This window comes from Callorhinus ursinus, unplaced genomic scaffold (assembly GCF_003265705.2).
Source record: "Callorhinus ursinus isolate GAN/ISIS: 27379988/994484 unplaced genomic scaffold, GSC_fseal_2.0 scaffold14, whole genome shotgun sequence".
Lineage (NCBI taxonomy): Eukaryota > Metazoa > Chordata > Mammalia > Carnivora > Otariidae > Callorhinus > Callorhinus ursinus.
This window is the reverse complement of record NW_027397076.1, coordinates 28,276,096-28,289,077: the sequence shown is the minus strand read 5'-3', so window position 1 is coordinate 28,289,077 and position 12,982 is coordinate 28,276,096. Positions and strand designations below refer to the sequence as shown.

Sequence of the window (12,982 nt, the reverse complement as noted above, 5' to 3'; positions counted from 1 at the left end):
CAAAGACCTAGTTTGGCCACGTTACTGCCCTCTTCTCTGCATTTTAGTTAGTTTTTTTTTTTTTAAGATTTTATTTATTTGAGAGAATGAGAGAGAGAGAGCTCAGAAGGAGAGTGAGAGGGAGAAGCAGACTCCCCGCTGAGCAGAGAGCCCGATGAGGGACTTGATCCCAGGACCCTGAGATCATGACCTGAGCAGAAGGCAGACGCTTAACCCACTGAACCACTCAGGTGCCCCTCCCTGCATTTTAGCTTTTCTTTCTGTTCCCCAGCAGCCTTGTACTTGTTTACAAAGTCCATTCCACCTCCGCCTCTGCAGTGAGCCCTTCCTAATTTGGTTTCAATCTTGCTTCCAGCTTAAAAACTTTCAACATGTCTTATATTCATTTACCTTCTCCCCTCTCCTCCACTACCAGTACTTTAGCCATTATGATCTCTTTCTTACAGACTCTTTGCTTCCATTTGAGTCCTGACAACATTAATGCTTCCATTTCCCATTTTCCTCTTCTTTTACTGCTGGCCTTATAAATAAACATCTAAAAAGAATTTTTACAGGAAGCAATGAGATTATTAGAGGAAATTAATCTGGAGAAAATGATTATCAGAGAAAGTATTTTTATTTTCAAAGAAAATTTGAGTAGAGTGAGGTTGATGGAGAAAAAGGCTCTTATTTTATTTATCATCTTTGCAAAGTGCACTTTAGTAGAGAACTCTATTTAGTGTCTAGCATAGCTTTTTTCAATTCTCCATCACTGGAACTTTTCTTCCTCAACTGTGAGTGTTCTTTTGGTTTATAAAATTACTAATAAGGGTAAATATGAGCAGCGATTTCTATATGCATTTAAAAAATAAACCCCCTTCGTACTCTCTCCCAAATGCTGACCATCTATCGCAGATGTTCATCTTTATTTTATTTCTCCTTCAAGTTGAAAGAGAGTTATGCAGACAGACATATATTTACAATCTGGAAAATTGTATATGGACCCAATTCCCTTGAAAGGACTCAATGTGCAAAGGAATCACTCAATTAGTGGTCACCTGTTTTACCAAATAGAAATGTATTTGATATGTATTAGATATGTGATCATTTTTTAGATGTATGGGAAACGGGCACCTTGGGAAGACCCCTCAAAGTGGGTGCTTGACACATACCCATGGAGCTCAGCATCTCTGCCTCAGGATGGTCCAACATTACTTCAGTTGCGACCAGAAGATGTTGGGTATGAGGGCTGCGTAGCCACTAAGGAAGCCACAACCTCGAAGCACATTCCACAGAGTGACACAGAAGGGGATCCTCTGGTAAGAAGCTGATGTGTGAGTCTTCTAATATTATCTTAACTACGGTGTGTGGTCATCAATATTTAGTCACTTGTATCAAAGATACTAGTTATCTTAGGTGGTATTTGGAACTGTTCTGATATAGGTATTCAGTTTTTAACTCTTTTGCCTTTGGCCTACTTTCATCGGGGAAAATTCTTAAAAATGAAAGACCAAACTTGTATGCTTAACAATCAAGAAACACTAAAACCAGGCTGAACTCTGTGACCATAATTCTTATCTTATTATACAGAAAATTATGTAAATAAATTAATAAATCTTCAACATTACATGACTCACTTCACTTGGTATTTAAGAGAAAACTGAATTTTGTTCTTACATTTAAAAAAAAGAATATAATCTAATGTACACTTGGAGAACTAAAGAATCTTTTACATATATCAACTAGTCTGACTAGACTTACAGTTAGTCTTTTGTTGCCTACAGTAGAGAAGACTAAACTGACTTGGAAATCAAAGGGAAGTTATTCCCTCTGATTCTCCCCGTCTTTCTTAATTTGAAGTTCTATATGGTTTAAGAAAGGTCGGTAAAACTCCAAACTATGAGTACTCTGAGAATATTAAGTAAGTGGTATTATTGGAAAAAGATTTTGTTTTTTATGTATTTTTTTCATGTTTATGGATGAATTTATATAGATTGGTGTCAGGTGTAATGCCTTTATTAGCTTACCATTCTATGGCTAAAGAAATCACTGGACTTGTACAATCAATACAGAAAGAAAAGATACTGAAATAAAGGCCATTATGTTATTTAAAACAAAAAAGAAATGATTAAAAATCATAACCTATGACTATACCCAAGAACATAAAATGACTTGACATTTTGTGGAATATTCTTATGCCCACAACCCAACATATATACATTATCATCTCAGCTGACCAGTCTTAATATTTTGGGGGTTACATGTAAACAAGCTGATAGATTTTTAAGATCTTTTCCACAGCAAAAGGCATACACACACACACACACACACACACACACAGAAAATTGTGCATGCTATTTCAAAGGGCTCTGTAGAGTCATGGAAGTATATACAAAGGCCTGCTTAGAGTCCAGAGAACAATATAGGACTTCCTATATTGGGCTTTTGCTCTAGACTGTAAAATCCTTAAGGGACTGGACCTTTCTTTTTCTAACAGGTAGTAGGCCCTTTAGCTCATACATAACTTGAAATAAACAGTGGTGGAGGAATTGGTTTGGATGCAGCATAATTGTGAGCAAATACTAATTAATTGCTGATAGAATGGTTTAGTATTTAACAGAGTAAATATAAACTTTAGGATACAAGTATGGGTTATTACATCTGAATTTTATAAACTCTAGTCTTGCCTTTGCGTGTTGATATACTGTGTCTGTTCCAGGTTAAAGAGAGGTTTTATAGTTTGTTTTGAGAATTAAACTGTCGAGTAAGGGACCATTAGGGGATGCCCTCAATTTCCCAGTTCCCATAGTCCTGATCAGCTAAACCCATCCAGCACTCTTCCCTGGCTCTGAAAGCTCTTGTCTTCTAGTATGGAAAAGAGATCCAGAGTCTCCCATTCTGAATGAAAATTGGGGTTAAAAAATCTGACTTAAATGGCTGCTCAACTAAACATCTTAAGAAACGGGATTATGGCGTGTTAAATAGCAAAAGACTTATTATCATCTAAAAGTAAATCTTTGGATCAAGCACCTTCTGATAAGAAAATAAATATTCCATCTGCTTTTATTTTGTTATCATCCCATAGCTACTGGCATCAAGTAAAAATATATTTGCCATCCAATCTAAATCAAAAATATTTGGAAAAAATCCACTATTTAATGTCAGAAATATGTTGGCTATGAATAAGGATACAAGTTGTTGGTGCATCTCATAGTATTTTATTCATCATCAACAAACTCATTTCATTCTTTCAACAAGTATTAATAAGTATGTCCTCAAGGCTAAGACCTGGTAGATAAATAAAAAGATAAATAAAATATTTCTGATCTCAAGAAGCTCACAGTTCATTAGTGGAGACATCTACCTATATAAATTACAGTAAAATAATGGTAGAGTCACATGCTCGATAAAGTTGTGAGTCCATTGAGGAAGTGATTAAGAGAAAGCTTCATAGAGGCAGAGATTCTTGAGCTGCGTCTGGAAGGAAGGATAAAAGTTCATCATGTGGTTGGATGGAGGATGTCCAAAATTAAGGAAGCAGCAGGTGAAACGTAGAATAGGGTAATAAAAATGATTATGAATAAAAATGCTATATGCAGATTGATGGGACTAGAACAAAAAGGGCAAGAAGAATTAGAGCTACAAGAGTCGGCAATTGCTAGATTGTGCCGAGGCTTGTTTATCTCTGTAGGAAGTTAAAACTTTATCACACCAATAATGAGGAGCTATCAAAGGTGTTTGGGCAGGGGACTTACCTTAAGCTAGATTTGCAGGTTATAAAGATCCCGTTGGTAACAGAGCAGAAGATAGATTAAAGAAGAGAATGGAGGCTGGGAGTCCAGCAGATTGGTAACAGCAGGGGTGATAAGGACCTGAGCAACGTGTTACAAATGATGGACGTTATATTTATGACTATGGATGTGGGGAAGGCAGAGGAGAGGAGAGGAGGGACATTCTTTTGCAGAGAATAACGATCTATCCCAGTGACTTTTGGGTCATATTTTAACCTTGCCCCCTCTTGTAATCCCCTTTGACTTGAATGCACAAAGCAACACTATGAGAAGGCAAATTAAATCTCGTGTGTACATTTATTATGAATCTAAGACTTGGAACTTATTCTAATAAAGCATATTTTCTGTATGGCACCATCTTCAAAGATTAAGACTTTAATGACACTTCTGTTATACCATAAAAATTTTACAACATTCAGCATTCAAGTGATTTCAAACATTTGTGACTGAGGTTAGAATCATACCCCTTTAAACAGACCTCATTTACAATTTCTGCTCTTAGTAAATCAGGAGGACACTCAGCACACAATTGTGTTTTACAAATGATCTTCCACCCAAATGTTTGAACATACAGCCAGCGACTATTGACGGAGGAACTGACATCGGAAAGGGGGGAGGCAATATGAACGTGCATGAAGGGAGGGGTGTGTGGGTGAGAGACAGGGAGAGAGAGAAAGTACGTGTTGATGGAGACATTTGGCTTTTTGCCTTATGGGGTTTGAGAGGTTGTCACTAACTATTTTCATTTCATATCTGTATGTAGCTGATTTAATAAATTCAGAGAGTTAGACTAACAATTATGTTGAAAAATACTGTCCTGAAGAATATTAAAATGACTTTAAAGTATGCTATCACTGTAGCATATTTTAAAGAGAGGCACGCTTGCTAAAATTGGTGATTACCAGTTTATCATCGATTTCACAAACGTTTATTGAACACGCATTTTACACCGAGCACACAAGCGTCCATAGCTTAACATATATATGCCTAAGGAATCCTTTTTTTAGATTTCTCTTTTTTATTGGATCGGATTCTCCAGTTCTCTAATTTGGGAAAAAAAAAAAACAACTGGGATTACTTTATAAAATAATAAAATTACTATGCATTAGACAACATAGAGATTAGGACAATTCCTTTTTTAATTTTTTAAAGATTTTATTTATTTATTTGAGAGAGAGAGAGAACGAGAGACGGCACAAGAGGGAAGAGGGTCAGTGGGAGAAGCAGATCCCCCCGCTGAGCAGGGAGCCCCATGAGGGACAATTTCTAGAAACCCTTGACAAGAAAACAAGTCTTACTCCTTTCATGAAGACTTGTGCCAGTTTTCCTGCACTTTCTAAAATCGTTGAACAGTGTATCCACAATTTGCTTTTAAACAGTCTTTTTTCTCTAACGGTGGATCTGCGGATCTATCAAAAGCCAAGCAAGGTGGCTGCCTTTTATTTTGTAGTACATGGACACGTTAGCTGTCTTTCTCCCCAGGTGCCTTCACGCGTATGTCCCTTCTCCTGGAACAAACATTACCATTGTCCTATCCACTGGGAAACCCGAGACAGCTGCTATTGTTCCAGAAGGTGGCTTTTGTTTTCAGTGATATATCAATCATATTTTAGCCAGAAATGCAACAACAACAGAAACTTGACAGTGATTCTTTCCCTCTCCCTCTTCAAGCACTCATGGTCCGCTTCGTTCAATCCCCTCCTTCGAGGTCAGCTCCTAAGCAGCAGATGGTGCGCCTGTGTGCAGCAGCTGGCTTCATTCCACCCCACCCCTCCTTCCCTCGGGGGAGCGCGCGCCCGCCTGTGTGCGCGCCTGTGTGTGTACGAGCCTTCCTGACTTTCACTTGCCGTTCAGTGCTTTCTGCCTCTCCCCGCCAAAAAGCCGGGAAGCTTGGCGTGCTCTCCTGCAACGAGCCCAGATGTCCAGCTGTGGTAGAGTTTCTTTCCCCGTCTCCCGGCTGGAGCCGTATTCATTCACAACCCCAAATAAAAGAGCTATCTAGAGGCCCGATTCTGTCCTTATGGTTTGGTGGTGTAGCCATGTTTGGGAGAACTGGGATAGGAGCCGGAGGCGACGAATACAAATCTGAAATTGTTTTCCCGTTTCGCTTGGATGGGATGAGGCGCACTGCCTCCCTGTGGCTCAGGGCCGAGTGTTTTGCGGGGCTGGCTCACTCACTGCATCACTGCCTACATCGATGTCTCTTTTTCTTTCTTCAGATGAATATGCTAATGAAACTCCAAGAAGCAGCCAATTACTCGGGCACACAAAGCTGTGACAGCGATAGCACCAGCCACCATGAAGACATTCTAGATTCATCTCTTGAATCCACTCTCTAGAGGGTGGAAGAAGTTAGGGGAAGAGACTATGCTTTTTCAAAAGGTTTAACAAGTAAGGTATTTTCACTAACCCACTGCCAGTATGAAAGCACCCTGTCGAGGGCCCTGACCCAGAGTCGTGGTCTCTGAGGAGGCAGCAGAACTAAGTTGGAACCGCCAAGATGCTCAACTGAAACGGAAGCTTAACTTTATTTTATGTCTAGGCATTTTTATATCCTTGGAGTGATGTCCGGCTCCATTATTCAACTGGAAAGGACCCTAAAGACAGGGCAACTGAACCGATTGCACACGGGATAGCCAAACTGGACTTTCTGTTTTTTTCCTCTTTAAAAGTTTACAATGCCGCCCTTTTTTGTCCCTCCCTTTCGTTTCCTCGGAGGGGCCGTCCTCCCCCCAAGCAGGGCCCCTTCTTCTCCGTCCGACCTCCTTCGTGCGCCATGGTGCTGGTCACAGGGCTCCAGCAGCGTTTGTGTTGTGCGCGCACCCCATTCCAAAACGAAGCCAAGAGGCCAGGCCTCCGTCGGCACGAGCGGAATTACGCGACCGCCAGGAAGACACGACGACGGCCAGCTGGAGACGTGCCAATGTCATTCTTAACTGCCACATTCACATGACGTGCTCCGCCAACTTTCTCGTGTATGATCACAGGTTTTATAAGGTTGTTTTTACCACAGGTTTTATAAGGTTGTTTTAAACCACCTGCCCACTCCCTTAACAAGAGTTTTATACCAATTATTAGTCAACACTGACAAAAGGCTTTCTTAGGGCTTTATTTGTTGGAGCCTTTTCAGTGAAAGAAGGGACATTTCCTATGGTGCTGTCTCACTGCCTTAAAACAGATTTCTACGACAGTTTAACAGTTGGTTTAAATCCTAAACCATTGGTAATCTCCACTGTCTTTTCATTTTATAACCAAGCAACACCAGTTAACACAGTAGCCTCATCTCTAGGTATCTGTTTGGGGTTTTTTTTTGTTTGTTTGTTTGTTTGTTTCGGGGTTCTTTTTTTTTTTTTTTTGGAAGAATTGGATAGGAGAAAAATCAGAGTATTTTTACCTTGGGAATAGATCGCCTCTCCTCCAAAATGTTCAAGTTAGCCCGGAAACCCTCTTTGACCATCACTTCAAAGCGAAGACATGTGGCTACCCTCCATCCAGTTCTAGGCAAAAGAGTTGTAGAAGGAGGGAGATTTGGAATTCTTAGCCAGCAGAGCTGGAAGTAGTAGATGCAACATGAGCACAACTATTTGGCTTTTCCTCCCCTCCTCTTTTCATTATTATTCGTACTATTCCTCTTAGTTTGGAGCATGTCGTTTTGATTGCTATCGTTGTACATGAGAAATTCAGCATTAAAGAACACTGAAGCAGTGAAGTCACTGTGGAAGAAGCGTTTATACTGTAAAAGAAGGTTAGATTTGCACAGTCTACTGGGTAGGGATTGTAAATAATCATTTTAAAAATCTTGCACAAATCTAAACACACACACACACAAATGTACTTTAATCCTGTCGGTGTTGAGGTGTTTCACTTGCTGAGATTTCCTGTACATTGCAAACAAATACAGAATGCAAACCCTCAAAGCTGTTATTATCTGGTGTGTTTGTCCTGTATTTACAGTTGTTATGACGATGCAGGAGCGATCAGTGCTAGAGTGAGCATGCTTCAAAACTGTACATGAAGCCAATAAGTTTTTGGGAGAGTAAAAATGTCCGAAAAGCATCTGTTGTGGCAGGCTTTAAAGAGAGTGCATGAAAACCAATTGGAATCATGGGAGAAGTTACCACCACGCACAGAGGGCGGGGTTTTGAGTTTTCCGAACCAAAGGGCTAGGCCATGGTGTAGACTTGTTCTAGGCACGTGAAGATGGGTTGCTTTCAGGACGTGAATTGGTGCTACCCTCTGTGACCACCCGTGGGTCAGTTGCTATAGAACAATAACAACACAAGACATCTGTGCTGTTTTCAGAGTGTCGCTAAGTCTATAGGTCCTACACGGTGCTATTGCCCTAAGGGAAATCTGAACTGAATTTATGCACATAGAATTGTCACCCTGACTTTGAAGCCTCAAACATGGATCAGAGCTGTCGTAAAACATCGGTATATGTAGCTGGATGAGTGACTAGTTGCCCTTGTATGATATGTGGTCTAAAAGAAATTGCTAATCTTTCCCTGCCATTTTGAGAAACACAGTCCAAACATGATCTTACACTCAAGTTCCTGCAATACATCCCAGTAGGTTCACCTAGTTTACAACTTAAACTAGTTTGTGAAACATTTGTCTGTATACATTTTATATTTTGTACATTTTTGATGTAACATATCATGTAAATAGGCAGAAACAGTGAAATAAATCATCTGAAAAGTTTTGTAGTCTTTGTAAAGCCCCAATAATAAGTACTTGGTGTCAATGGACTTAACTGGATGATGTATTTTCTATTGGTTTATTGTTCCTCTAGCTTGTAAACCAGCTTGCATATATTTTTTTGCAAATGTGCACCCTGTATCTGTCTAAATTATTACTTTGCCATTAAAGTGGAATTATTTATTGACAACAAGGTGTGGTGTCTATATATGGAGAAAAACTGAATAATCATGCACCAAAAGTGTCAAGCCTTAAAATGTTGCTTGTGCTATTAATGAGCCATCAATAAGGATGTGTGTAAATGTTTCTTTTATATACCTTATAGAGAGGACCACATAGCTTTTAATAAATAAACTGAAGACCAGAGATATATATATTTTTTTAATGAAATTTATCCAGTGGGTATTTTTAGAAAACTCTCACTAGTCTATCTAAATGCTTGATTATAAAATGAGATAATATAAAATAGAATGTTGATATTAGTTAAATCAACTTAAGTGTTTCTTTGTTTATATTTCACTAAGTCCTCTATTAAACTTTTAGCTTTAAAAGATTATGTTAAAGCAGAATGATTTTTGGTGGTGCTTAATTTTTTAATAGAAATTATAAAAAGAAAACTCCCTTTAAAATTAAATTTTTTTTTAAACACCTTGAGTTCCAACCCCACTAATTAGAATGTATATTTGGATGATATAAGTAGGATTTTGATTTTTAAAACCGGAAAACTTTTGAATTGGAACAGTTGTGGTGGGGAGAGGCATTAGTTAAAATGGGTCAGTCATCCAAAATTGATGCATTCGTTTCTTCATTCACAGTTTGGGGAATGCAGGAAACTTCCACATTTCATCCTATCTGGATAAAACCTGCATTAATACAAAGCTTGAGTACAATTTGACACGTGCACTATCAGGCTGCAAAGAGGAATCCCACCACTGTTATTCTTCTCTGTGTGACGGCCAGTTTACCCACATTCTGGATGCCTCCGTTTTCTTACCTATAAAATAGTGGTAGTAATAGTACCCCCCTCTCACAGATCACCATGACGATCAAATGGGTTATTACACTCAAATGCCTTGAACAGTGCCCAACACTTCCAAAGCCCTCCACAGATGGTAGCTGCTTTTGCAACCACCATTACAAACTAATAAAATATGTATTAGACTATTTTCAAACATTCTTGAGAACAGTACGTGAAGCATTTCAACTTAGTAAAAATTTTTTTTTTAGAATTTATCTTTCAATTCCCTCATTTAAAAAATGGAGCTAGTAAGAGTATCTACCTGTAGGGCTGTTGGGGGATTAGGTTTGGATCTGTAAAGCATTTAAAACAATGCCTAGCAGTCAAGAAACTTTGAATAAATTTTAGCTGCTCTAATGACACTGTCATTGTAACAAGTTAATTATATCAGTAGGATAACAAATACTCTGAGGATTCAATTTGTAAATACATTCAAGGTAATATTAGAGTCTTGCTAAATGTATGTCTTTCATCCAGTTTCCTCACCTGTAAAATGGCATAATTATAGTATCTCTTCATAAGATTGTTTTCAGACACTGATAGAATTAATGATCAAATGAATTATATTTGAATTTGGAGAAATTCAAATGCCTTTATTTCAGCCTTTTGGGTTTTCACGTTTAAAAAACCCCTACATTTTTATAAGAGATAAGCCACCTTAAAAAATGTTAATTCTGTGTCTTTGATAAGTTGTTTTAAAAGAAGCTTCAGTTGTGTTTTGCTTTTTTGGTTGGAGGGAGTCACCAACAGATAAAATATTGCATTTCTGAATGACGTATCATTTCTTATTTATGCAGGCCTTCATCAATAAGAAAGCATATTCATAGAAATTAAACATAGTACATTCTGAACTATAATCTTATAAGAAGAAAATGGAAGTTCTCAAGTTGTTTTCCATGAAATTGTAAAAAAAAAATACTAAACCCTTGTCATTGGAACTTTTAACAATGCACCTTGATATTCTAGAAAATCATAGTATTGAGTTGAAGTTGATGAACAACTGAGTAATTTTTTTTTACATTCATTACATGTTAAAATGAAAACACTGTCAGTATATTGGATTATATTAACTATAGCATTATAATTAATTCACCTGATCCTCTTTACTTGTTTTTACTGTGGCTGCTAGAAAATTTACATTAAATCTGTTGCTTGTATTTGTGACTCACATATTTATATGAATAGCATATTCTAGAAAGACTGATCTTTATAAAATGTAAATGTGATCACCCCCCTCATCTTTTTTATATCTTGTGTTTATGAATAAGTTCCAAACGTCAAAGGACAATCCCTTGCTTGATCTGGATTTTGCTTATCCCTTGGTTTCCTTTTTCACCACATCCAGTGCCCCCATTTTGGTTCTGTTCTGTATGATAGTAACCTAATTGTAGACCTGGAAGTAATTCTTGAGACAGTAACAACAACTTTCTAGGCAATTTAGCGATAAACAGGTGTCAGGGTTTTATTATGATCTTCCTGCACAGGAAAAACTCTAGTGGGCCAATTTATAAGTTTCTCTCCTAGTAGGTCTGCAGACTCTTGACTGTCAGGTGGATGCATGAGTGATTGGTCTCCCAAGACCAATATTGATCCCATAAATAATTAAGCAATTATCAGAGTTCTAATTTATTCAAATAAGGAGATTACTAGTTATATCAAAGCAATAAGATTTTATCCCAGACAGGGTTTGAAACAATATTTCTTTTACAGTAATTTACTTTCTTTTACCCCAAGGCCCTTACACATTCTCAAATGCTATTACCTTAGACAAGCCTTTCTGGTCCTTCAGACCAGGTCAAGAATCTGATTTATTTGCTTTTCTAGAAATTATATATAAATGTCTTCTATAATAAGATATATATCTTACATGCTTCTCTTATGCCACTTATTGTGCAATTTCAGGGCTTAGAATATAGTGGATTCTCAATACATATAAATTGAATTAAAATATTTCTGTATGTGGAGATAGCAACAGAATGTTAGCTTCTGTAAAACAAAAGCATTAAATTCAAGAACCACTTTTACAGGCGAGGAGCTTCCTGGGAAGCCAGATTAATTAGAAGCTATTTGGTGACCAAGGAAGGAAGTGGATAACCCGAGGGTTTGTGTAAACCAGTAAAGACAAAATACTGCCTCACATTTAGAATTTGTTTTCCCTTTAGATGTAGAGTACTACATACTTTCTACCAAGTTTTCTTTTTCTGCTTTTCAAGTCCTTTGAAGATGACTTATATATAGTGAAATTTAAATGTGTGGGGTTTTTGAGGAATGGATAAAACAGTTGGAAATGTAGCACTAGAGCCTTGAAGACAAGTGGGGGCTGAAAAGATCAAAATAGGAATCCTTAGCATAGAAATGAGAAGTGAAGTTGTGAATTTCATTTTGGGATGTTTTCCCACTGGAAAGATCTTGACTAAGCGAAGAAGATAGAGACTGAAATTTGAGAGATGTGGTGGGCATCTTTATAGTTCATTTGGCCTTTATTTTTCAATTTGCATAATATATCTATGCCCATTTAATGTGACATTTATAAAGGAGGGGTATAATGGAAGAAAAAAAAAAAACATTGAATTCAGAGTCAGAAATCTGTACCCTTGTCATGTTTTGTGATTTTTTTCCAGGAATTATCAACTAACCCATCACATGTGTTCATCTAGATTTTATACCCTAAAAATGGTGATAGATAACTAAATGCACCCTATGTAGCAGGAGTCATTCTAGATATTGTGAGCAAATGATGTGTATTTATCAGTTCCCAGGAACCATATTCTCAGGGAATAATAGAAAATCTAGATGTCTAGTAAGAGCCCATCCATGAATACTTGAGTGCTTGTATTTTCAGTAGTTGTGTTCAGTTTGGTTTGATCCTAATCCAGTGTGTTGATTTGAGGCAGCTGAGTATAAGCTTGTTTTAGAGGATGGTGTCCAAGGTGTAGAAGCTGGACCAAATTCCCTATAAATTGCTTGAGTGTAGTAGAATGATCATTTGCCTAACATCAGCACCTCTTTGAAGGTGGGCTGCCTAGTTCCCGAACAAATGGCTGTCCTGGTAAGCTGCTTTCATTCTCTAGTCTAGCTCTTCCATGAGTTACCACTGGTGTAGGCATTGGGCAGGCTCTTTAGCTGGTTGCTGGTAGGGCTAGAAGCTCAGATAATGATGGAGAAATGCTGCCCAGAAACCTGGTATTGGTTGAACTTTTGAGGCCAAAAGCAAGCACAATGAACAGCCAGAGTCAGGCTCATGGTGATTGAAGATAAATTCTCCTGTCTGGCCACTACATAGAAACCAGAGGAGGGTCTTTTTTCCAATACCAGTGATTTCTCAGGGTAAGGAAATTCACGTGGACTATGTTCACGCCTCATATTCTGGACAATTGCAGAACTTATGGTAGGAATAAGAGAGCCACATACACAATCTAAAATTTTTCAGGAGCCATATTAATAAAAGTAGAAACAGGTGAAATTGATTACAATAATGTACTTTATTATCCCAACA

The 12,982-nt window shown here is 37.9% G+C and overlaps 1 protein-coding gene across 4 annotated transcripts in view; it reads left to right on the top strand.

Moving 5' to 3' along the window:
• NAV3 (neuron navigator 3) overlaps positions 1–8,658 on the top strand; it is a 350,025-nt gene extending 341,367 nt beyond the window's left edge. For all 4 annotated transcript variants that reach the window (XM_073900615.1, XM_073900614.1, XM_025881299.2 and 1 more), the window contains 2 exons: positions 1,095–1,298; positions 5,990–8,658. In XM_073900615.1, the coding sequence (XP_073756716.1) occupies positions 1,095–1,298; positions 5,990–6,109 (324 nt within the window). In that variant the 3' untranslated portion in view covers positions 6,110–8,658. The remainder of the gene's footprint in view (positions 1–1,094; positions 1,299–5,989) is intronic.
• Positions 8,659–12,982: the final 4,324 nt, after the last annotated feature.